Source organism: Salvelinus namaycush, chromosome 30 (assembly GCF_016432855.1).
Source record: "Salvelinus namaycush isolate Seneca chromosome 30, SaNama_1.0, whole genome shotgun sequence".
NCBI lineage: Eukaryota > Metazoa > Chordata > Actinopteri > Salmoniformes > Salmonidae > Salvelinus > Salvelinus namaycush.
This window is the reverse complement of record NC_052336.1, coordinates 17,780,154-17,805,989: the sequence shown is the minus strand read 5'-3', so window position 1 is coordinate 17,805,989 and position 25,836 is coordinate 17,780,154. Positions and strand designations below refer to the sequence as shown.

The window sequence follows — 25,836 nt, the reverse complement described above, 5'->3', positions numbered from 1 at the left end:
TGACTTTGCATAGATGGACTCTCCTCATGGAGGTCACATGAGCATGGCTCCCTTTCGTGTGAACCAAACAGAGCTGTTCTTCCCTCTAGCTGTGAGAGCAAACCACACCAAATGTTCACTGTTTACATCCTGGTGTTTCTACTGAGGGGCTTCGTCTATTCCTCCCCAGATAATAGGGCTTGGGCTCCTGAGACACAGAAAACAAGGGCAAGGCCCATGATGGTCACAGTAAACCCTTCATGATGAGTGACACTCACCAAGGGGCCTTCAGCCTCTCTGCGCCAGCTGCTTTGTGTACGTTACAGTCTGCTGGGTCTATTTCAGTAGCATCCCCAGCGATTACTAATAAAAAGGAAAGTGGCTAACGAATTTGTTTCCCTCTGTGTTTCTCCTCTTACAGTAGAGTAGGCTAATTAATACAGTCAGTGACATACAAATGCTGTGTTTGCCCTGTATTTCAGTAGTAGTAGTCTCATCATACCGCTTATAAGGGGCCATCGAGACGTGCTGTAGCTTTCGGTCACCGGCTCTGGTGGAGAGGGGTTCCTGGGTCTGTCTCTGCCTACAGCATCAACATCAGGCTGGGCTGTCTGCCCTACAGGACCTGGCAACTTCGGAACAGAAGAGAGAGAGGAAATGCAAATGAAACAGCTGTAAATAACTTTTAAGAGTTTTACAGGAGGAAAATAAACACAGCCTAGTATATCATTGGTAATCATTGCAAAAGCAGACATGTGAGCATATATGTGGGGCTGCATATTCAAAATGCACATTAATGAAAATTCTAAACTTTTACTGTCAGGGCTTATTTGAGCTCACTATTCTTGTAATACACAGAAAAGACTATGCAAACTGACCTGAGGTTTGGCTGTGACCCTGGCCTCCAGGGCACTGAGCTGACCCTCTGTGTCCGCTGCTCTGCTCAGAGCTTCCTCCATCTTCTGAGTGATGCTCTCCATCCTCTCCTTGACCTGGCTGACCCTTCGCTGACTCTCCCTAACCAGTTCAGCTGCCTCCAGGGCACTGCTGACCATGGCCTCCATCCTCCTGAGGGTCACCAGCAGACCCTCTGAGGTCACAAGCTGGGCTGCTACCTTCTCTGATCTACCTGGGTCCTCCACAGGGTCTGTAGCCACAGCCACGTCCTTACGCTCCTTTGATGCCTCCTCCCCAGTCCAGCCAGGTCCCTCTCTCACCGTGTTGGTCTCCTTGTCCTTGTGAAGAACTCCCACCCTGTCCTGAATGTTTTTGTGCTCAGCTACGCCCTCCTGGGCAGTTCTCAAAGCCGCCTCAAGGTGGCATACCTGTTCCCTAATCTTTGTGATGGTGTGCTCTGCCTGTTGGAGCTTGGACTCTGTCTCAGTGAGGACCTGGCTGGGCTGGGTCAGGGTGTCTTCCAGCTTGGCCTTGGTCCTACTCCCCTCCACCTTAAGGGTTCTCCACCAGTTCACCACAGCTGCCCTCTTGGCCTGGGGCTTCTGCTTCTGTTCCTGCTGCTCCCGTAGCCTCCGCTGTTCCGCCACCTTCTCCTCTCTCTCCTCCCACAGAGTAGTCTGCAGGTCCAGTTCCTTCAGTCTGGAAGAACAGCCTGGACTTTATAAACAACTCACTCACACATTGTTACATCTTGAAGCAACCGAGGATCCTAAAACTGCACTTATCTCTAACATCTTAGACAGAAAGCCAGTAACTACTGCAGATGACATAATAGTAGTCCATATAATTGCTCAGGCAAGTAGCAACACAGGGCTTTCTTTTTTATTATCAGAATGGGTTTCAATAAATGCAACCATTGTCGTACTTTTATTATGTCAGTAATCACAACAGAAGAGAGAAGGGGATAAAAACTCACATACACATTAACCAGCTGCTGCTTGATGCTAGGCTGTGGCTGCTGGCTGTGGGGATATGGCCTCTCCAGGGTCTCAACAGCACAACCGCCAACAGAATCCTGAGTGATTGAACAGACATCAGACCCTCAAAACAGCTTCCTACACTTTTACCATACAAGAGACACAGGAGAAGTCAGTGTTAGTATTTATGTGTGTGTGTGTGTGTGTGTGCATGCTTGCGAGTGTGTGCGCGAGTGTGTGTGAGTTCTCACCCTCTCTGGGTAGTGTGCGTGGAGAAGGTGGGTCAGCTCAGCAGACTTGATCCTGTGAATTATGTTTTGGATATCGTCCCTCTGAGTGTGAGGGGACCGAACCCCACATATTGGACCAGTCGTCTCCTCCAGAACCACACGTTGCTGAGGGAAATACATTGTTATAATAAACCTATAGTAACGCGATAGGGCTTTTGATAACCAACTGCAGAACTAAAGCCTTTGTCACCTGCTGAATGTCCTGGATCTCAGCATGCAGCGATCGGTGGTTAGGAACACCTCCACTCCTTCCCTGGAAACCTGGTGGACTGCTACAGTGCATGTCAAACCTATGAATTACAGCAGCACACCACCAGGTTAAACACACTGACCCCACTGACCCCTAGCATGTCCCATTGTGATGATGTCACTCACATACATTCTCAGTAACGAATGAGCTCCAACAAATATGTCACCTGAACAGCTGTTGGGTGAGATGTTGGTAACAAAAACAATGACGAGTAGCATATGGACATAGAAATGATTGACAGCACTTACCTCAAAAGAGCTTGCTGGGAATGCTCTGATAAATGCATAAACTCTGACTGTAGCCCCTTCAATTACAGGGAAAAAACAATCAGAGCTACTTTCTGCTAGTGCACAGGCATAACTACAGGCAGTTGAAATGATGAATGTTATTATGAAGATACCTCAATGATTCTATGGTTCTCCAGATGAGAGTTCTTCAGCTTATCCATCAGTATGTCTTTCTGGAAAGAAACAGAGAAAAAAGACAAATCTACCAATGCAGTCATTGTAAAACAGAGAATGAACTGTCTATGTGTGACGGTATGGTATACTAACCTTAGTGAGTTCCCTGTCTCTTACAGCCAGCATGACAAGGGTCTCTTCAAGTTCCTCCTGCAAAACAAATGAGAGGATCTCCATTACTGCACTCTTATCTCAGTGATAGACAGAGATGTTCTGGCCAACAGTTCTTACCCTCATCTCAGCATTAACCTTCCTCAATTTGTTGAGACAATCTTCAGAACAAGTCCCCTCGAGTGTGAGTTGTTCATTCTGCAGATATTAAAGGGATTGTGTCACACACATATAATGTACAGTTTGTGGCATGACAAACGTTGTACATACATTATAAAATAATAATAAAGATCAAAGTTACCTTGTCTTCAAGCACTTTAATGTGTGCTTTCAGACAGTCACATTCTTTGCTCTAAAATAAAAAAAAAGGTGCAATGTACATGGAAATGTATACATTCCAATAAAATGATTCACACTCTGGCCTAAGCCATTTGTATGTCATTTCCTTATATGTCATTTCCTGCTAAGAGCTGAATGCAGTACCAGTTTGCAGCTGCTAGCCTGGGCTTGGCTGGCTCTCTCCTTTGCCTCCCTCAGGGCTCTCCTGGCCTCCTCCAGCTCCTCTACAAGGGACCTGGTTCTCCTTGCTGACCGCTGGGCACTGGGGATGTCACACAGACAGTTATACAACAGTAAATCATCAGAACTACCATGCCTTGCAATAATGAATCCATATAATGTTCCAACATATCAAAACAATATATTGCTCCATTCTCACAGACAGTACCTGGCCAGCTTGGCACTTAGTTCAGTGATCTCCACTGTGAGCTGCAGGTTGGTGTCCTCACACTGCGATACAGTCCTCAACAGGCTGTTGTTCTGCTTACTCATTCTACGGTGCGCATGCTTCAGCTCAGACACAGTGGCCAGCAACTCCCTGGAGTCACTAGAGCCAAAGGAGAAGTCAGATTTATAGCATTAATACATTTACATTTTAAATTTTAGTATTTTAGCAGACGCTCTTATCCAGAGTGACTTACAGTTAGTACATTAATCTTGAGATAGAGGGACAACCACTTATCACAGTGGGACAACCACATCTCACAGGCATAGAAAGTAAAATTTTCCCCAATAATATAGCTGTCAGTAGAGTCAGAGCTAGAAGGTGTGTGTGTGTGTGTGTGTGTCATTTTTTTAAATTGGCGGGGGGGGGGGGGGGGGGGGGGGGGGGGGTACTGTTTGAAGAGGCAGGCTTTCAGATGTTTTCGGAAGATGGGCAGGGACTCTGCAGTCCTAGCTTCAGGGGGAAGCTAGTTCCACCACTGGGGTGCTAGGACAGAGAAGAGCTTGGACTGGGCTGAGCGGGAGATGCACTCCCGTAGGGGTGGGAGGGCCAATGCGAGCTTCGACTGGAAGCTAGTTGAGTACAGTAGAATACAGAAATAGTACTGCATAGAAAGAGTCAAATCATGAGTGACTGAGAAAGCTGAATAACTTACCAATAACACTGTTCTCCTTCTGAGAAGGCAGTTTTGATCTCAGGACCTGAGAAATCCATCCCTGAAAGAACAACACAATCAGTGCTGCACTGTAATCTGAGACGGATTTCCAGGCTGCCTACAAGAGCAAAACCTTACCATTTATAGACACTTTACAAGGGGTTTCCCCTGAAATATGTTTGTCGTCCTCATGCATGCTGAAAGATACAAACAATCATTAGTCTCCAATTATAGGTACACAGCAGATTAGCAAGCTTACCAATGTTTTATCAAAATAAATCACACAAACAGATGCAATCAACTACAAATTTCAGTCATTTTTAGTGGCAAAACTTCTGAGGGATATTGTTGATTATAAGCCTGCTGCAGATGAACATTCTATAGCAGTTAGCTGTCTGAAGGTTTTTTCTTTACCCATCCTGGCTGCACTGGGCAATCCACTCCCTCATGGTGGATTGGAATTTGGCCCTGCTCATAGCGGGGTCCCGGCACTCAGGGTCCAGCATACGATTCAAAGCATTCAGCCTGTCCTGTTCTGGGCTCTGGCTAGTCATCGTCTGCAGGTACTGCATGATCGTGGAGACCAGAACCTCTCCTATGGAGAACAAAGACTTAGGAAGCATGCCAGTACACAAAGAGAAGACTAATGTGCAGCTGTTATTACAAGAGGTGATTTGTACCTGTGCCAGCGGTATTGCATGCCTCAAATGTTATATCAAGAAGCTCTTCCTCAGAAAATGTTCTTGTGTCCACGGTTTCTTCAGTAGAATCCTCTGGTCCATAGCTGCTCCACACTAAAACATCCATTACGCTTTGTCATGTACAACTTCAAATAAGCGAAAGCAGAAGTCAAAGTGCAGTGGTGAAAGTAGTTTTAAACTTAGATGTCTATACACATCTTTAAAAATAAAAGCATTCTGTTTACTGCTCTGAAAAAATAAATGCCTGGTTATCAAGATGTTCTGTATTATGATAATGTTTTATGCCATTGACAATACGTCAATATTAATATCAATGCTTACTTTCATTGCTTTCCGGCACCTGGTGATGGTCTATGGAGCTAACCCCAGAGTCCCTTGAGAGAGCTGGTGCTATGTATCCCCTTCTGTCCTCGCTCATCGGCCTGGTCTGAGTTGATGGCCTGCTGCTTTCATGGTTCTCACCCTGGCTCCTCAGAAGATTAGATTCAGATTGTTCCCCATGAAAGCTCTGATCTCCATTCAGTAAGTTCTCCGAGGCCATAACATCTCTCTGTATAAAGAAAAATATGACAATGCATATAAGATACTTGTCATAGTGGTTTACAAATTAGTCTGAAAAAGTCTGAATTTTGAGTTAGAAGAAATTGTTAGAATTGAAGTGTTGTTTTTGTAAGTAAAATATCAAATATTTCTATTTGATTGTGGGCAGAAAGTCTGAGTTAGCTTGGTAAGGACTATTCTATCTCTGTAGAAGTGCATTATATGCATATAATACCATACTTACATGCACAGTAATGTATTAAGAGCCAGTTAGAATGGGAATGTTCTTTTGTTAACTTATGTTTCCTGAACTCAGGAGTTTTTTCCTTTTGGGTCCCTGGGCAAGAGAAAGGAATGACCACTCAGAACTTTAACCTAAACAGGGACTAGATTTGTGACAGTCATGTAACTGAAACTGCAGGTCAGTCAACAGCACACGAAGCAAAGAAAGACAGTGGAAACATTATATAACAAAACAGAGAGCGGTTGTCTAAGCTTACTAGATGTCAAGTAGCCTACGTTAGATATTTACAGTTATTAATTAATCAAGATTGCATTATGAAGTTATACAAGACATATATACTTACCCTAAGAATGTTAGATATGTTAGAAAGCGGTGAGAATACAAAAAAATAATGTCTTACCTCCCAGTTGAGGAATATTCCTTTGAAAGCGGCAGAAAATGTGCATATGAAAACGTATAACAACTAGCTACATCTCATCACACAAGCTGGTCAAAAACACACACTAATTTTAGACAGCTCTATTGCTGCCAGTTTGCAGTGGGAAACGCTGAAGATGCTCTTCAGTGAGTGTAGCCTTTGCCTGTTTTGATCCTTCACTGCCACACATCAAAACCAGCTGACACCCCCACCCCCTCCCCTCAGCTCCACCAATTGCTGGCTCAGGCCAGCAAACAATAACTCAGTTAATGGACTTTTTGAATTAACATTAGTCAGTTTATTAACATATCAAATGATTCTAGATCATCTGCATAACATCTCCTGTATAAACCAATAGGAAATCACCAGTAGCAATCAGATTCTTTAGGATAGGGCAGGGTCAATGAAGAACTGGGCACAGGTCACAGAAACACACCACAGAGGATTATCACAATTATAACAGCTTTTATTATTGTGTTATTTTCCCCTCCCTTAATCAATCATCAATCAACCAATCAATTTTGATTGATTGTCCTGTCTTTCCTTCCCTTTCTTGTCTTTTATTATTTGTAGATCAGTTAGTCACAATGTGCCCATGATACAGTACGGTTTTGATGTTCTCGAACACGACCACTATGGAGCTTGAATTGAAAGGCATACTGGCGCACTACATAATGTACACATTCTAGTTCCCTACTTTGCGCATGGTAAAATAGTGAACACAACACATTTTATTATTAACAAACATTTACAGGTTTCTAAACAACAAATAGACCTACTACTTTTGAAAATACAACAAAGACTACTGTGAAAATACAGAATGTTTTTCTTTCAGTTGAAAGAAGTTTGGGCTGCCAAGAAGAGAGAGAACAACAGCTGGATTAGTCAGGGGGACATTTTTATTTGCTACCGGTATTGCACCAGTGGGTCATTTTATTCCCACCATTCGCTCGCTGTCCTACCCGGACATTGTTTTGTGAACATCCATGTATTTGTTCTAGAGCGGAAGTGGAGCCAGATCCTCGAGACCGCGGCGACAGCTGAACAAATTTTGGGAATATATTGGTGTAGGGACGTGGATTTCCATCACCCAAGATGTCTCGGGGATCAATTGAAATCCCCTTACGGGACACCGACGAGGTAAGGACTAGCTACGCTGCTTTGTTTGACCGTGGATTGCTACAGCTAGCCTACTAACGTTAGCTAACGTAGTATTGCCCTGTGCTTGTTGACTAATGTCAGCCAGATCGCTGACAACAGTAAGCTAACTAGTAAATGCAGCCACAAAGTAGCTTAGCCTTTCTGATCAAGCTGTTTAGCCATAGGTTAAAGGCCACATGTCATGTTGTATGTGTACGAACTGGTGTTTACATAGACATTTGTTCTGCAGGTTATTGAGCTTGATTTCGACCAGCTGCCAGAAGGAGATGAGGTCATCAGTATCCTGAAACAGGAGCATACACAGTTGCACATATGGATTGCTCTTGCTGTAAGTATGAATACATAGACTGGTATGAGAATTAATTCAAGCCTTAAAAAATGAAATGGTTGAAATGACAGTTGCACATATTACTCTGTATGAGTGATGCATCAAATACAGTTAGATTGTAATTTCTACTGTTACCTGTAACTCCTCCCTGCAGGCTTGCCGCCATGTACAGTTATTTTAACAGTAACAATCCATCTTATGGCATACCATTGGAGAGGCGTGTGAGATATTTGCTGACCTGTGCATGTTTGGAGACACTTCCTATGTTGGAGAGTATATCCGTGGACGGTTTTGATTAGGAAATTGTCGTCTGCATCGCCGAAGGATGCTGTTAGAGGCTACCAAGTCAAAACCAAACATGGATGTCAATGTTTGCGTGCACAGACACTGTTCTACTACCCGTCTGCAGCAACATGCTGCCCAATCGTGAGGCTGATTAGCTAGACAAACAGGTGTGAAACACACAAGCGAGACAAAACATGGAATGTTTTGATTTGGAGGGGGGTGGTAGCAGCTAACAATTTAATGTAATAACTTCCTGGGCACAGTCCGGCGACACAAACAACAATTTCCTTATCAGAACTGTCCACCAACCACGGATATACTCTCCAACATGGGAAAAGTGTTGCCAAAAAAGGTACGTGTTGGTAAATATCTCCCACGGTGTCTAAATGTTATACAGAACTCTGGTCCAGGAAATGGGCTATCCTCCCTGGTGAGTTATGTAGTTGCATTCCCACTGACTGATGGTTTGTTCATGGATTGTTTGTCACCAAAATAAACAAAAACATATTTTTCTTTTAGCTGGAGTATTACAAACAGACGAAGACGGAGGACTTTGTCAAGCTGCTGGAGGCGGCCCGTATCGATGGGAACCTGGACTACAGAGACCATGAGAAGGACCAGATGACCTGTCTGGACACCTTGGCAGCCTACTATGTCCAGCAGGCACGTAAAGAGAAGAACAAAGATGCCAAGAAGGAGCTCATCACTCAGGCCACCCTGCTCTACACCATGGCAGACAAGATCATCATGTACGACCAGGTAAGATAATCAGCTTAACAATTTATTGGGTAATGTGAAAGTTAATTTCCCCAACACAAAAAATCATAACCAAGAGTAATCTATTTGTTTGTAACAGAACCACTTGTTGGGAAGAGCCTGTTTCTGCCTGCTGGAGGGGGACAAAATGGACCAGGCTGACGCTCAGTTCCACTTTGTCTTGAACCAGTCCACCAATAACATCCCTGCTCTACTTGGTAAGTAAAACACAAAGGGAAAGATCTACCATTACAACCACAAAGGTTCACTTCCAAATGGGGCCTAACCACTATACATTTTATTTCAACAGGTAAAGCTTGCATCTCCTTCAATAAGAAGGATTACAGGGGAGCACTGGCCTACTACAAGAAGGCTCTACGCACAAACCCTGGATGTCCTGGTAAGCATTTCACTTACACCTGTCATATTATAAATAATATCCCTGGTGTCTCCTAATATACCATCACTATTTCTCTTACCAGCCGAGGTGAGGCTGGGGATGGGCCACTGCTTTGTCAAGCTCAGTAAGCTGGAGAAGGCCCGTCTGGCCTTTGGCCGGGCCCTGGAGCTCAACTCGAAGTGTGTGGGAGCCCTTGTGGGCTTGGCTGTGCTGGAGCTCAACAGCAAGGAGCCCGACTCCATCAAGAATGGAGTGCAGCTTCTCTCCAGAGCCTACACCATTGACCCCAGCAACCCCATGGTGCTCAATCACCTGGCTAACCACTTCTTCTTCAAAAAGGTGAGAGGGTGGTCATCCTATTCCTGGTATATAGTAGCATGTCTTGACCTGAGCATCGTTTATCATTCACATTGATGTACTTTCTTATTTTCAGGACTACAGTAAAGTGCAGCACCTGGCTCTCCATGCCTTTCACAACACAGAGGTGGAAGCGATGCAGGCTGAGAGCTGCTACCAGTTGGCCCGCTCCTTTCATGTACAGGTAAACGCTAAGGCCTCAGCTTATTTTTCGGGAAGACTCTTGCTTTTCTAATTGAATGGGCATTACATCTCTCCTTCTTGTGTGTTTCAGGAGGACTATGACCAGGCCTTCCAGTACTACTACCAGGCCACCCAATTTGCCTCGTCTACCTTTGTGCTGCCTTTCTTTGGCCTGGGGCAGATGTACGTGTACCGTAGAGACAAGGAGAATGCAGCCCAGTGTTTTGAGAAGGTCCTAAAGGCCTACCCCAACAACTATGAAACCATGAAGATCCTGGGCTCTCTTTATGCTACTTCAGATGATCAGGAAAAGAGAGACATTGCAAAAGTAAGTAAAATAACTATGCGAAGGTGAACCTCACATGAAGTATTCACTTGTAACTCTGTAGATGTCAATCAGCACTATTGCTAAAATCAATAACATGTAATGTCTTTGTATTCTGCAGGGTCATCTGAAAAAGGTGACCGAGCAGTACCCTGATGACGTGGAGGCCTGGATCGAGCTGGCCCAGATCCTGGAGCAGACCGACATCCAGGGCGCCCTCTCTGCCTACGGCACGGCCACCCGCATTCTGCAGGAGAAGGTCCAGGCTGACGTCCCCCCTGAGATCCTTAACAACCTGGGGGCTCTCCACTTCAGACTGGGGAACCTGGGAGAGGCCAAGGTACAGTTTAGGAGGATGGCAGAGCTGCCTGACTAGAATTAGACATTACATGTTGTAGCAATGAATTCAGTAACTACTCGAATGGCTATTTGTAGTTTCGTAACTTGCCTTTGTGTTTGATGTTTGACAGCCATTGTCGATAGTGACGACATCGTGATGTCACACGATGGTCTAGCATATTTGAATTTGACTGCACCCCTGGAGACTGGCAGCGCAGAACAAAGCAGCGCAGAGAGCACACAGCAAGGCGACATGCCGAATAGCCCGTTCCCTATTTGCCATAGCCTAAATGTTCAATACATATGAGGTAGTTAGACTATTAACATAATGCAAGAGAACAATGTAGATTATTGATCGAGCAGAGAGCACCAAAGCAGCGCAAAATGTCAGATGGGGCCTAATGTGTTTTTTCCCCCCAACAATGTCGGATGATCATAGGCCTTTGGCATCACGCATTCTGTTGTCAGGCTTATTGTTTTAAACATTAGTTTCCCTTTTCCTCCCCAATCCCCATTCAATTTTAACGTGACTTGTTGGCCTAGGCATATCCTACTCTTTCATGATCAACCATGGAATGAATCTATAGGTGTAGCAGAGTTCCATCTGTTGTTTGTGACTAGCCTAAATAAAACCATAGTAATAATGAGGGAGAGAACAAACAATTTCAAGATGGACTAATCGAATAGGAAGTATAAACAAACCTGGTACGTTTCTGCTTTACTTGACCAAAGTGTGGGTTAAATAAATTGTCAACAACAATCAGATAAAACAAATGATTATTTAGCCTAACATTCTTTATCGCAGATGAATGAACATTGGTTTAGGCTAAAAACAAATAGGCCTATTATCCTTAGGCTATGCCTTTTGCCTATCGACCTGTAAAAATCCTAAATATACAATTAGATAAAGCAAATTATTATTTAACAGTCTTTATGACACTTAATGAATGAACATAGGCCTATTCGTTTTTAGCATAAGCTAATTAGGATATGCCTCTTGCCTATCAAACTGTACAAATCCTAAATATAGGCCTACAAAATAAATAAAGTAGCCTAAACAAGTGCAAAAAAGTATTTCAAGCTTTGATAGCCTATAGGCTAGAATATGTCATTTGAGTAAGATGCATCTGGATTTGAATATAGGCTACATTTTAAAATTAAACAAAAAAAGTACAATTAGGAACCATTCGTTTTTGTTTTTTTCTAGCTAATGGTTTCTGGCAAGGAACACCAGCATGTTCAACTTTTCTGCCCCAGAGTAGCGAACTCAGCAGGATGATGGACTTGTAAATGTTGACAGAGGTTTGTAGTCTGTCGATCCTTTGCCCTGATTGTCTTTTTACGTATTCTGAAAGTGACTTTGGTCAGGTCTGCTGGTTCACCTTTATCATTCGGCCTGAAACCAAAGAACTGCCAAACAGGCGAAGACGAGCTTTTCTTTCCCACCAAGGAGCCATAGTTTTTTTTCTTTCTGTTTTAGCATACGGCAGACGGTACTATAGTGAAATCCCATCGCGCCTTTTTAATTTTTTTCTTAAACTGTCAGAAAGTAGCCTAATGAAATGACAATAGACTACACTTGATACGGCTATAATATTCGTTTTTAACTCGTATCGGAGTATTTTTATGAACAAGAGAAACATAGCTCTACCAATTTTGTAAATCGTTCTACAGCTTAGACTAGATAAATAACTAGGCTTTACACTGTTCAGGCCTAGCAATGTGTCCTTTATAGTGCCTTCTTCCCGCCAATTGACTGACCCCTCCTTGCGCAACGCATACCCCCCCCAGATTTTTTTATTTTTTACAATACAATCGTATATCAATGATGTTTGGACAGGACGATGTGTCATTCCAGACATCGCCCAACCCTAGTAGACACAACAGAGCTATAAATAGATTTCAGGGGTTTGTTCTGTCTGTCCATGTTTAGAAATACTTCCTGGCCTCTTTGGAGCGGGCCAAAGCTGAGGGAGAGCATGACGAGCATTACTACAACGCTATCTCTGTCACCACCTCTTACAACCTAGCCAGGCTCTACGAGGCCATGTGCGAATTCCACGAGGCGGAGAAACTCTACAAGAACATCCTGAGGGAACATCCCAACTACGTCGACTGTAAGCACTGAAGACACACTATACTTTTTGGTTAATGTCTGTCTCCTTAGGGTGTGTGCGTATCAATTGGTCCTTTGTTGTTGCTTGCAGGTTACCTGCGACTTGGCGCAATGGCTCGTGACAAAGGAAACTTCTATGAAGCTTCCGACTGGTTCAAAGAGGCTCTGCAGATTAATCAGGATCACCCAGACGCCTGGTCCCTGATCGGGAATCTCCACTTGGCCAAGCAGGAGTGGGGTCCGGGTCAGAAGAAGTTTGAGCGTATCCTCAAGCAGCCGTCCACTCAGAACGACACCTACTCCATGCTGGCCCTGGGCAACGTGTGGCTCCAGACCCTGCACCAGCCCACCAGGGACCGGGAGAAGGTATGGCAGAATATCAGTTGATGTGGAGCCATGAAAATCATCACTGTCAGAAACAGTGCCTTCATCATTTGTCTGTGGTTGTGTCCCTCAGGAAAAGAGACATCAGGATCGAGCCCTGGCCATTTACAAACAGGTCCTACGAAACGACTCCAAGAACCTTTACGCTGCCAACGGCATAGGTTTGTTGGCCTTCTCTCACTCATTGTATTCACATAAATGCTTAATACTCAGACTTGACTGTGTTTAACTATAAGCATGTATTTACCTCAGATAACTATTAGCATGTAAATACCTCAGAGTTTGCCGTCTTGTCTGTCCAGGTGCCGTCCTGGCCCATAAGGGCTACTACCGAGAGGCCCGTGACGTGTTTGCCCAGGTGAGAGAGGCCACAGCTGATATCAGTGACGTCTGGCTCAACCTGGCCCACATCTACGTGGAACAGAAACAGTACATCAGCGCTGTGCAGATGGTAAGGCTCTGTACTGGCTCATAGTACACACTGCAGGTTTTTTTTCTATTCCTATTTTTTTAACTTGAGGAGTTCTATTAAAATGTCTTATCCACTCTTTGTGGCGTTTAGTACGAGAACTGTCTGAAGAAATTCTACAAGCATCAGAACACTGAGGTGCTGCTGTACCTGGCTCGGGCACTCTTCAAATGCGGGAAACTCCAGGAGTGCAAACAGACTCTGCTGAAGGTGAGATTTGTGTGAAACGAGGCGTCTCTCATTCCTTTTAGTAACTCTATGGCTGGGATTCATTTCCCTGAGCTTGTTTATGTGAAAGCAGGGTGACCCTTGTGTGAGTGTCCTGTTACTAGAGTTGTGAACTTTTTTTTTTCTCCCGACATCCCGGTTGGAGGATTCCTGGGATCAGAAGGGAATAAACAGGAGTTTCAGGATCCTTTCTGGGAAACTAGGGAATTTATTGAAAGTTCCCGGAATTTTGCAACCCTACCTGTTACTCACTGATGTGGCTGGCTGTGTCCCCAGGCACGTCACGTGGCCCCCAGTGACACGGTGCTGATGTTCAACGTGGCCCTGGTGCTGCAGAGGCTGGCCACTCTGGTACTGAAGGATGAGAAGAGTAACCTAAAGGCTGTACTCAGTGCTGTCAAAGAGCTGGAGCTGGCCCACCGGTACACCCTAAACTCACTTTAACACTTCTCCTAAAATAATCCTTCACTTTTCTCAGCCTAATCTTCTCTTTTCTGTTCTCTTTTGTCTCAGGTATTTCAGCTACCTTGCCAAGGCAGGTGACAAGATGAGGTTCGACCTAGTGCTTGCCTCCACTGAGGCCAGGTCAGTTTGAACAAATATCTCCCCTCTAAAATCCAAATGCAGGCCAGTACTTACTTCATAGCCTTCAGTAAATCAGTGAACCACTCTTAGCCAAAATTCTGATCACACCTCAGAGGAATTTAGAGGGATGACAGCTGAGCCCAGCCATCAGATGTCGGGTTAAGCCTGGATTGTGAGCTGTGTTTGTGTGGGGGTCGTTGCAGGCAATGCTCTGACCTGCTGAGTCAGGCCCAGTACCACGTGGCTCGGGCCAGGAAGCAGGACGAGGAGGAGAAGGAGATCCGGGCCAAGCAGGATCAGGAGAGGGACTTCCTGCGCCAACAGATGCATAAAGAACAGGTCTGTCTATGGGATGTCACATCTCCACAAGTCCCTGATCCCTTCTATGTTGTACTTGTAAACCATAATGGATAAGCAATTTAAGTTAACATACCTTACTTGAGGCTGGAATGTCTTGAATAACATGTTTCTTTGGTTCACTGTAAATATATTCCTTTATAACAGTGTGACTAACCCACTGACCTTGTTTCCTGCTGCACCACCAGGAGGAGAAGAGAACCAAGCAGGAAGAGGATCAGAAGAAGCTGCTGGAGCAGAGAGCCATGTACGTGGAGAAGACCAAGGGTCTGCTCTCCTTCGCCGATGGAATGAAGGAGGAAAGGAAAGAGAAGAAGAAAGGTGGCGGCCGAGTGAGTGTAAATGTGTCGAGAACAGCTAGTGCAACGCGGAGGTTTGGGTTGATCAATGATTATCTCATGGCACATCAGATCGATATGAATCTCAAACGCTCTAGGGTGCAGTGTGAATATATTGTTCTTGTTTCGTTCTCCCCAGCGCAAGAAAGGGGACTTTGATGAGTTTGTCAACGATGGCTCTGATGAGGACCTGCCAGTGAGAAGGAGGAAGAAGAGGAAGGGTGGCAGCGGGAGTGAGGAGGAGGGCCGCAAGAAGAGGAGGAGGTGAGACTGCTGTGGAAAGTGTTTTATTTGTAGTGACTGGTAGGAAAATGGCCTGGTGTGAGTGGCACTGTGACTGTGTATTTCAGACCCAACAAAGGGGGTGACGATGGCAGTGATGATGAGGAAGGAGGCTCACGGCCCAAAAAGCAACGCAAACCCAGAGCGGGCGGCAAGAAGATCCTAAAGGTCAGTTAAATCTAGTTTGTTACTGTCTTTCTAATGGTATTTTTTAACCCAAATGACCGGCCTTAGGCCCAGAGATGTAACAGTTCTGTTCTTGTCTAGGCCGAGCCTGTGCCACCATCTCTCAAAGGCAAGATCAAGTCGAAGGCCATCATCTCATCCTCCGACTCTTCATCAGACGAGGATGGACTGAAAATTGCTGAAGACAGGTGAGGGCATAAACTCATTCGTACATGAAATGCTACATGAAAATACAACTCCGAAGGGTTTTGTGCCACTAATTCATAATTCTTTGTCTGTTGACCACCCAGAAACCCCAGAGACAGTGGTTCAGGCTCTGATAACGAGGGCGGCCACAAGAAGCGCATCGCCTCCGACAGTGAGTCCGACGCGGGCCGGAACCGCTCTGGCAGCGAAGCTGGAAGCCCCCAACGCTCCGGAAACTCGGGTAGTGACTCAGGCAGCGACCGTCCAGTGAAGAGGAAGAGAGTGCAGCAGCAGTCTGACTCAGAGCAGTCTGATAACGAGAGCAAGAGGAGCCGCTCTGGGTCGGAGAACGAGTCCCGACCAGGCTCACCGGCCGCAGCCTCTGGCTCTGAAGCAGGTTCTCCGGCGGGCTCCCCACGCCGCTCCGACAACGGATCAGAACCAGGGGGCTCTGCCAACGAGGCCTCCAACCACGGCTCTGGCTCTGACAGTGACTGAGGCTTCAAACTCAGAACTTACTTTTTTCCTACTGAATTTTATATATTTTTTAAACTGATTTTTGTAAAGGTTTTTTGTTCCGTCTTGGTTTGTACCATGAAATTGAACTGAGCACATGCAGTGTAGCTTTGTAGCCCATAATGTGGGTTGTCTTTACTAGTTTTTGGTCACCAGACTGTAGAGACTTTTGCATTGATGCTGTACCTCATGTCCTTTTGTTTTGTTGATGATGGATGGAAAATGTGACTTGTAAGTAGTCTGACAGCTGTAACCCATATATTTTATATCTTAAAATGATTGGAAGAGGTGACGTCACGGAAAATTAGTAAATTGGCCCAGAGTTGGGACAAATTATATGTAGTAATAAACAAACACAAAATAAATATTAGTTTATTTTCTATTTCTGATGATGAAGCTGCTTGTATGACATTGGAAAACAACTTGACACTTATCTTCTGATTATGGGGTAAATGTGTTGTAATTGTTTTGGCTGCATTTTCCTTGTTCTGTGTATCAACATGCCCTCTGCCATTCCAAAAAATATTTTTTGCAAACCTCATGTCAGTCATGCTGTGGTGAATAAAATGCCATATTACAAGTTCAGCTTCAATAGTGAAAATGTATATTTGTGCATTTTTTTAAATTAAGGTCCTCTATATGGATACAAGAAGTGCTAAGTAATCTGGTGGCACGCCTAGGTGATGCAGTTGTAAATGTATTCATAGAGTTGAGACACATCGAGACTCCAAATACATGGCCCCATTCCGGAGGTACCACAGTGGGGTGGATGAGGCAAACGCATGTTTGACCAGAGGTCCTGTCTGTGGCCAGCCTCTGGAACTGACAACACCAGATCAGGGTATGTCTGACGGGGCTGACCGAGCCTGTCTGAAGAACGTATGTTGTAGAGCACTTATCAAACTCGTTCCACGGAGGGCGGAGTATCTGCAGGTTTTCGCTCCTCTCTCGTACTTGATTAGTAAGGAACTCCCCTCACCTGGTTGTCTAGGTCTTAATTAAAAGGAAAAACAGAAACTAAGCCCTCCATGGAATGAGTTTGACACCTGTTGTGAAGGTTTTCTCAGTTGTCACTGTGTTGGTAGCCTAAACATGGTTCTGAATATGGGTACCAGTGTAGCTCTTTTCAAAGTGCAGATGGGCTGCTTAAACTAAGAATAATAAAAGCTCATAAGGGAATGGGACTATAGAAGTAAAGTGAACATCTAGGCCTTGGCTATAGCCTAAAGTGCATTGCAAAACTCATCACAATTCTGGTGAATACCCCCAGCCCACTAAATACACTGATCCAGTGCCTTATTTAGCGGTGGACACACTGTATTAACATACAACTGCTACTAATGGGCCTTATCTTCCCCTTGCAACCACTTACTGACATGCAAAAATGCTACAGTACTATATTTAAGCAATAAGGGCCAAGTTGGTGTGATATGGCCAATATACCACGGCCAAGCATTGTGGCAACGCAGATTGCCTGGATAGTCCTTAGCTGTGGTATATTGACCATATACCACGAAACCCAGAGGTGCCTTATTGCTATTATAAACTGGATACCAATGTAATTAGAGCACTAAAAATAAATGTTTTGTCGTACCGGTGGTATACGATCATATACCACAGCTGTCGGCCAATCAGCATTCAGGGGTTGAACCACCCACTTCATGCTGCGTCACATCCGTCCTTTGCGACCTACTTCAATAAGTAAGTTTCTCTTAACCATAATTTCTTACAAAATGCATACCACATGTGGGCACTTGAAGTGTTCTCCATAAGGATCAGTCCATTGCAATAAAACCCTTCAGTGGAGGAATGGTCCAACAAATAATGGTGTGACAATGTGCTATATTAAGGCAAGAACTCCTTAAAAATCTAAACAGTTAACTTCCATGGTAACAGGAATTTCTGTAATTGTTGGGCATTCCTCGTAGTCCTACCAAGAAACAGAGGAAGTGTTTGAGAGCTTGCCTTGGTCATTGGGGAGATAAATATAGCAACTATGCACTAACACAGTAGTTGCAGGACTTTATAAACCATATTAAATGGCCTGTTGCTGCTCTTGGGTTCACATTTACATACCTGAATCTCAGTGAAATATTACACAGGACAAGTCTAAGTGAACTCAGTGTTTAAATTTATTTGAAAGTTAAGCAATAGTGGTACACAAGAACATTCTTAGCAGTTACAGAACCTTACAGTAACACTTATAGAAAGTTGTACTGTACAGATGTATACCTCGTGATTTCATTAGATCATAATAAATTGAGATGATCATTTTTTAAAATCATGATAAAAACTATCAATAAATATCTGGATCAGACATTATGGCAAACAGTTAACTTTATTCACCAATTGAAACGTTGCACTTGTGTAGTTTGAAAATTGTTGCATGAGAACAGACCATATGTGAGTTCATTTTGCATGGCCCGATGCCCCAAGTGGGTTAGTTTGCAAATGTTTAGACCATTCCATTGGTCCTTAAGTGAAATCGCCACCCACCTGGGGCACTGAGCCATGCAAAACCAACTCACCCATTGTTTGGTTGTTCCCTGTAAAGAAAATTAAAGTATCACAATGTTTGACAGATACAAAGGGAGGTACACAGCAATGGGGGTTGATAAATTAACAAGGCCGCATAATTTCATCTCTCCCAGGTGGTGCCATACATCCACAAAAGCACTTAAAAAAAGGTCCAATTTTGAATTCTTACAATCAGGATATTATTGTGCAAGTAAAACCGTTTTTTTATTACAGACTTGTGCATTAGTCCTGACTAAGTGTTTTCACTTGAAATGGAGACATTAAGCAATTCAAACCCAACACATGAAGCCCATAATGAGGAGGTAGAAACACAAGCAAATATAAACCATTAATGTTATGGTAACCATTGGATTACAGTTGAGGATTCTTTGTAACAATCAAGGGATGAGTGAATATTGCAACGACTCATGTATGACGTTGAGCAAAGTGCATCTCTAGTGTTGCTAATTGGTTAACAACAAAATAAAAGCATAGAATTCAGCAGCAGGAACGAGGCCCTTGCAATTCAATTGTCTTGAAGAAAAACAGAAGTCTAGATTCAAAGCAGCTGATACCATTGATCTTAAAAGGGGCTCTTAAAACAGATAGAAAACCATTATTACGCTTAAGCGCTAGAAAAGAGCCAAAAAGGGGGGGGGAAAACAAAACATGCATTGGTTTAACATGGCCAAAAACTTAATAGCGGAATGAAGTGTTGCAGTGGTTAGGTATGCATATCAGGACAGGGAAGAAGGGAAGGAAACAAAAGCCGTATTAAATCAATAGCATTTTTGCACCATCAGGCTTTTGGCTGGTTCTTCAGTCAGCTTCCTCCTCAGACTCCTCTTCCTCAGCAGTCTCCAGCCAGGTCAGCCACTGGTTCACCTTCACAGGGAACATACCATGAGCCAAAACAGAGATGCATTACCCATTTCTGTGGTGTATTTCTAGTCTAATAAAAAAGCCAGTTTAGTATGCACCTGCAATGGTGTGAGTTGCAATACAAATTGTCTGGGAGTAGAAATGTAATTACCTGGAATAATGCTTTCCCCTTCCCAGGAAACTCTTGAGTTATGTCTTCTTTCCATGCAAGGAAGGCTTCTTCTTCAATGATTTCCATATCATAGAAGTGGACAAAATAGCGCAGTAACATTCCTAGAGAAATAAAACCTATATTTTAAAAAAACTGTTTGAACAAAAACCCTTCTAGGCAAATGTGCTTGCATAAAATTAACCCAAGTAATAATTTGACCCTGTGACCTGTACATACCTTTAGGGAAAGTTCTAGCATTGCAGTGGACCTGCAGTGCGTAGAGGGCACTGACTTGCAGATCCTGGTGATCATGCAGGAACTTCTGCATCACTGGCTTGAAGGCCAGCAGCAGCTGCTTCTCCTGGTCCAGCTGTTCTTTAGTGGGGGCTGATAACTGGTCTTCTTCCTCACTGGCATTTATCTCTTGGGCAATGTACTGCAAGAAACTGAAGGGGTGGGGGGGGGGGTGAGCAGAATTTAGACCTAGTCTTAATAACATGCATCCCAAGATGCATAACCACAGAACTGTGCAATGTTGGGCATTAGCCCTTTCCCCATACCTGGTCATGAGGATGTTGACGAAGCCCTTGTCGGTGTGGAGCTTAGGGGAGATGTTGTCCTTGATCCACTTGTAGATGCACTGGGGAGAGGGGTCTGCTTTGATCTGCTTCAGCAGTTCCTTTTCCAGCTTCATGAGTGGGAATAAGAAGCTCAGGCCTTTGCCCTCCAAGATCTCCAGCATGCGATCCTTGTTTTGGTCGATTTCTGCAAAATCACAACAATCTTGTTCAAATGTGAAAACTTGATAGAGCTTTCTAGGCTAAGGGTTTAGGAGAGGTTGACATACCAGGCAGCATCTTCTGCATGTTGACCTTGCTTTGCTGGAATAGATCGGTGAGCCACTCACGGTCCTTCAGCTTGGCAGTCTGTTGCAGACAAAGCAGGAAGAGGGGGAAGTGGGTGCCATTCTCCAGAGGGTGGGCTAGCTCGTCCATGCTCACCAGCTCTGCGATGATGGCTCGCGCCGCAAACTGGGCCAAGTAGGACTTCACCAGAGGAATGTCCACTTCGATCTTGGGACACTGGTCCAGAACACTGAGAAAAGCCTATAAAAAAGTACAAAGGCATGTGGTGAGTAAATTCACTGAACAGTAGAATCTTTGATATCTTACAGCAAAAGCTCTTTGCCATGACTGGCCGACTGACCCGCATGAAGCTCTCCCCAGTAACAAGGCCCTCTGTGCGGAGTGTGTGGATCAAGGTGCTGGCATGCTCCTTGTCTTCGTCTGGACAGTCAAGAGAACAGATCACGATCTTGCTCAACATCTCAGGCAGGAAGTGTTTGGGAGCCTTCATCTCTCTTACACCGTTCACAGCTTCATCAATGTTTTTGCTGTTCAGGTAATCGGTCACTATGGTCTCCTGATAAGATATAATATGGACAAAGACTGTTAGCTTTCGGAAATTCTTCTATGGGGCAAAAAGTATAACTTCAAGGAGTTCCTTGAGATTGTAAAGTGGAACATACGGTCATCTTAAGCAACTCTTCCTTTGCAGGAGGCGGTTTCTTGGTGGTCTTTGGAGGTTTTTCCTGAATTGGAGGAGGGTTGGTTTTCAGACCAAGCAGAGGAGGCTGAGAAATGATAAGACCGTTTAGAGTGGGCACAGACTTTAAATACACATCAACTCCAGCTGAATGCTATAAAAGCGGTATGCGTGTTTGTCTTTACCTGTCCCAGTGGTGGCGTTTGAGTGCGTGGAGGTTGAACACTTGGAGGAATCATTGTTGGTATCTGCGGCTGCAACTTTGGCACTTGGTTTGTGTTGAGAAGGAATGACTGTGCCGGCCTTAGGCTGATCTAAGAGGGGAATAGAGGGTATTATGCATTGTTCTCATCTTTTGCATTAAAGTGTTTTGGCTTGTTGCCTGTGCAAACGGTGGTTTAAAAGAGTGGGTATCTACCAGGTGTTGTACCTCATCAGCGTTGAGCGATCCTTTCTTGATGAAACGCGGTGCCATGTCCTTAGACTGAGCCTGCTGTTGCTGGTTCTGGAAAATTGGATTCTGCCCGAGAAATTTTTTGAAATTACTTTGGATGCAATGCCATATCCATCAAGATTTGAGCAGTTCAAGAATACTAAAAAGCTACTGCTTTTAGTAAAGGGTGCAACTTTCACCTGGTTAGATTTGATGAAGGGCTTGCCTCCCATCTCAAACTGAGACTGGGTAGCAGGGGCTGTGTGCCCACTGTGGCCGTTGAAGAGTGGGTTGGTGCGGTGACGGCCCATGGTAGGCGAATACCGGTCCTGAATCACTCCAGGGCCTGTGCCGATCCCACTCCCTAGTAGCCAGGACACACATGTTAAACGTTGGACAACAGGACTCGAGATGGACAGCAATAAATTCAAACTACTCAGGAGCGTCAGTCATGGATGTACCTGGCATCTGTCCAAACATATCCGCCAACCCGCCAAGAGTTTCCCTGTCAAGTTTCAACCTAGGCATGAAGGGCCCCTCCAAAAAGAAGTCAGTCCTCATTCCCTGGGCCATTGGTGGAATAAAAACACCCAAATCCTGCAAGACACAAAGCAGACGTGTATTAAGACACACCGTGGCATTACAGATTCATTAGATTTAGCTGCACTTAATAAAGAATGGTTAACTAACTTTTACTGCTTCCTGACGAATCTGGTTAATCGTCTTTGGTCCATTATCGATAAAAGCTTTGCGAGCCACCCAATTGTTCTCTCGCAACTCCACTGAATCCTGCACCAGGAAACGAATCCTTGCCGGCAAGTCCTTGTTGTTCATTAAGGATTTCATACGGCCAAAGTACTGATCCATTAAAGACTGCAAGAGAAACAAATTAGTCACACCCAAACGGAAAATAATATTAAGACACTAAATAAAATGACTCAAGAGTATATGCTTACCCTAGCCTTTTCATGATCGAGTCTAGGCCCCACTGTTCTCATTATCTGACAGAGGCACTCCAAATCTTCCCCCATATCCTTAAGTTGGACTCTCTTCTTCTTTTCCAAAAGCTGAAATAAAGACGAAAGATTAGTTAACATGCATTTCATATGGTTTAACATTGTAAAAACAGTACTGATGTATTCGACTTACTGTTTTGATGCACTTATGAAGGATAGATTCATGGATAAGATCGAGTTTGCCAAGTTCCCCAATGAATTTGATATTGCCCAGCATCTTAAACTTGGCAATGGCATGCTGCTCCTCTTCCTCAGAGGTAAGAGGGTTGTCATGTTTGTCATAGACTGAGGGAATAGAAAAGAGCAAAGGTTAACACAATCAACCACACAGGGCACAGAAAATAGGCAAATTTTTTCAAATGTTCACTCACTTTCAACATTTCTGGCACGGTTCTCAAATTCATCTTGAAGCTTAGAAATCAAAAGTCTCCTGAATGTCTGCAACACACATTGTTTCCAAATGAAAAGATTAGATGGGGGAGAAGAAAAAAAACATAATACAATTGTCTATAATAGTAGTAATCAATCTGTGATGAGGATGACAATGATGCTTACGGTGCTTTGTTTTTGTGACGTTTGGATCTCTGGCGATGGGCCGTCAAAGTTTGGTGCGTCCTCTGCCAAGCGCAGACATAGCTGTGCATAAAGCGAGCTATACTTGGGCTCTTCGAGGGCTTTGTCAACAATCTGTTTGAAATGGGGTGATGTACACTGAACAATATAGCCGTTTTCCACTCGATCAATAATAAACATTAATGCACACAGAGCTAAGAAATAGATTTTAAATTACCAACAAGATCACTCCTTTTAGGACGAGTTTTGAATCTACGCCCACATTCAGGAGCTCAAGGCATAGCTTGTCAAACTTCTCAGGGGTCAGTTTATTAAGTATGCTGAGGATGGAAAGAACAGGAAAGATGAAAAATACTGCATTCTGAAGACAATGCATTATCTGGTGTTAGAAAATAGCACCACTAACACACATTCACTGAAATCTGCTGACTTGCAAATGCGCCAGTCATTTCTGGTGGCTTTTTTTTTTTTTTAAAGCTATGAGGCGCAACCAGATTCAAGTTGGCAAACAGCCTACAAGATTACATTTTTATTTGAATCTAATGTGTGTAGCCACAATTTATTAGGGGATTACATACCCTCTCACTTTCCTGAAGATTGCATCATGTCGTTCTTTTTCATTGGAGGCATTGGCATCTCGTCTAGTGCTTCGTGAAGGAACCCATCTCTGAACGCTAGATCCTGGGGCTTTCCCCAGGAACTCGCTGCAATTAACAGCATTAGTGACATCTGAAGTAAGATTGTTTGGAGTAACATTATGTTTTGGTAAAATGGCTTGAATAGTACCTGTTGCCGACAGTCTTGGGATGGTACTGAGAGGCACCCCGACCTCCTCCCCCACCCGAAGAAGCACTGTGGAACAAATATGATTTACTTGAAGAATAGTGTGAACAAAATGACATAGCTAGGACTACTAAAGCTATAATCTAGTCTACACTATGTGAGGGATATCAGTAGGAAGTGAAACAACGACCTATGAGGTCTAAATTGCATTTAGCCCGAAACAAGTTACAATCTTACCTGAAACGAGAAGCACCCCCTTCTGCAATCACACTCTCCACTTTGGCGGCTTGACAACGATGAATTCCCGAAAATAATAATATTCAATGGGTGGGGGTAGGCAAAAGCGACCTGAAGAAAATGCATTTTTAGTGTACAAAGTAAATTAATAAATTGACGCATGGCATACACTTCCTGCTAAAGCACAGAGCTGGCTAGCTTCACTCGCAGCTAACGCTACACATCCTTTGTTGTAAATGGCCAGTAACTAACTACTGGTAGCCTGACTCATTTAGCTAACTAAACACATGGCAAGGACTTTGTAATGCTGAGATTCCGAATCCATGGCATGTTTAGCCATCCATGTCTGTTTTGATCAAAAGTGATCTGTTTATTAAGTGATAACTAACTAGCTAGCTAATTAATTATTACCGGTAACTAGCTCATCATTTCCTCTCTGCCTGTTGGTTGTGGTGGACTAGTTAACTACGTTAGCTGGCTAGCTAGTTAGCAAGCAGTCATATCACTTTCAACATTATTGTCAGCTGTCTTGTGATACGATATCAACATTTACAAAGTTGATTAGCTAGCCAGGTAGCTGCCATCATGTTTCATGAAAATAACAATATGCCGGTTCTGTGTGCAAGTGCTTAATATTAGTAGTATATTACCAATGGAAAGACTCCATCTTCTACTAATGTGACGTGATAAATTGTAGTTAAAACGCTAGTTAGATTACAGACTGTTATCCAGTTAGCATACGCAGGAAACGCCACATTGGAAAGCTAGCTAGCCAAGTAGCTAGCTAGGCTAACAATCGGAAGCCATTTTAGAACAGTTAAACGGCCAGTTAGCCAAACCTAAAGTTAAATACTGACTAGATGTAACGATCATACCTTCACCGAAGGAACGTCAGTTTTGTAGCTTGTGGGGTTTCCAAATGTGAGAAATAAAAATAAAGAAGGAAGGACCCTGTTTGGTCGTGGTTAATTAACTGGAAATACTGAAATAAAAAGCAGTGTGTTCCAGGACCAGACCTCGCACCGGTGAGAAGAATGATGACTGTAATGTACGTCATGCGTAGATGGGACTTTATTTACTGGGCTGCCAGCCTTTGTATCACACGTAAAACAGAATCAAATACTCCCCTCTCAAGATCACCCACATATATATATTTATTTAATCCCTAAATAAAAAAATGTAACGTGAGTTTACTGGGGGAAATACACGCATTATGTATTTGTGTTGTATTCCTGGACTGAATTCATAAACTGCATTCTCTCTCAATTGTTATAAAGCCTTTTATATAAGGTACAACCCCAAATCCGTAAACACGGGCACCCTCATAGATATCATCTTAACCAACCTGCCCTCCAAATACACCTCTGCTGTCTTCACCAGGATCTCAGCGATCGTTGCCTCATTGCTTTCATCCGTAATGGGTCTGCGGTCAAACGACCACCCCTCATCACTGTCAAACAATCCCTAAAACACTTCAGCGAGCAGGCCTTTCTAATCGTACTGGCCCGGGTATCCTGGAAGGATATTGACCTCATTCCGTCAGTAGAAGATGCCTGGTTATTCTTTAAACGTGCTTTCCTCACAATCTTAAATAAGCATACCCTATTCAAA

The 25,836-nt window shown here is 43.9% G+C and overlaps 2 protein-coding genes and 1 long non-coding RNA gene across 4 annotated transcripts; 1 reads left to right on the top strand and 2 right to left on the bottom strand.

The window, feature by feature from the left end:
* The first annotated feature begins 7,299 nt into the window (after nt 1-7,299).
* LOC120024997 (RNA polymerase-associated protein CTR9 homolog) lies at nt 7,300-16,680 on the top strand. The gene is made up of 22 exons (XM_038969411.1): nt 7,300-7,447; nt 7,698-7,796; nt 8,601-8,840; nt 8,938-9,055; nt 9,148-9,237; nt 9,320-9,576; nt 9,671-9,778; nt 9,869-10,105; nt 10,224-10,442; nt 12,375-12,558; nt 12,649-12,923; nt 13,015-13,102; nt 13,244-13,392; nt 13,504-13,620; nt 13,915-14,060; nt 14,152-14,223; nt 14,427-14,562; nt 14,769-14,912; nt 15,058-15,182; nt 15,269-15,368; nt 15,468-15,574; nt 15,677-16,680. The coding sequence occupies exons 1-22, from the start codon at nt 7,403-7,405 to the stop codon at nt 16,068-16,070; spliced, it is 3,450 nt and encodes a 1,149-aa protein (XP_038825339.1). The 5' UTR covers nt 7,300-7,402; the 3' UTR covers nt 16,071-16,680.
* A 1,522-nt stretch (nt 16,681-18,202) lies between these two features.
* On the bottom strand, nt 18,203-23,416 carry LOC120024878 (eukaryotic translation initiation factor 4 gamma 2-like). 2 transcript variants are annotated; one of them, XM_038969218.1, is made up of 16 exons: nt 23,188-23,416; nt 23,004-23,070; nt 22,766-22,917; nt 22,573-22,683; nt 22,307-22,489; nt 22,078-22,213; nt 21,817-21,980; nt 21,602-21,703; nt 21,369-21,497; nt 21,167-21,271; nt 20,845-21,060; nt 20,486-20,744; nt 20,199-20,403; nt 19,876-20,084; nt 19,639-19,760; nt 18,203-19,490 (listed from the first exon to the last, which is right to left on the bottom strand). In XM_038969218.1, exons 1-16 carry the CDS (start codon nt 23,383-23,385, stop codon nt 19,425-19,427), a joined length of 2,424 nt encoding a protein of 807 aa, XP_038825146.1. In that variant the 5' UTR covers nt 23,386-23,416; the 3' UTR covers nt 18,203-19,424. The 2 variants fall into 2 exon arrangements, with proteins under 2 accessions (XP_038825146.1, XP_038825147.1); XM_038969219.1 differs by having other exon boundaries at nt 21,614-21,703.
* Nucleotides 23,417-23,991: 575 nt separating this feature from the next.
* Nucleotides 23,992-25,286, bottom strand: LOC120024879. Its single transcript, XR_005472955.1, has 3 exons — nt 25,101-25,286; nt 24,226-24,336; nt 23,992-24,057 (listed from the first exon to the last, which is right to left on the bottom strand). It is a non-coding gene; the product is annotated as an uncharacterized LOC120024879 (long non-coding RNA).
* Between the last annotated feature and the right edge of the window lie 550 nt (nt 25,287-25,836).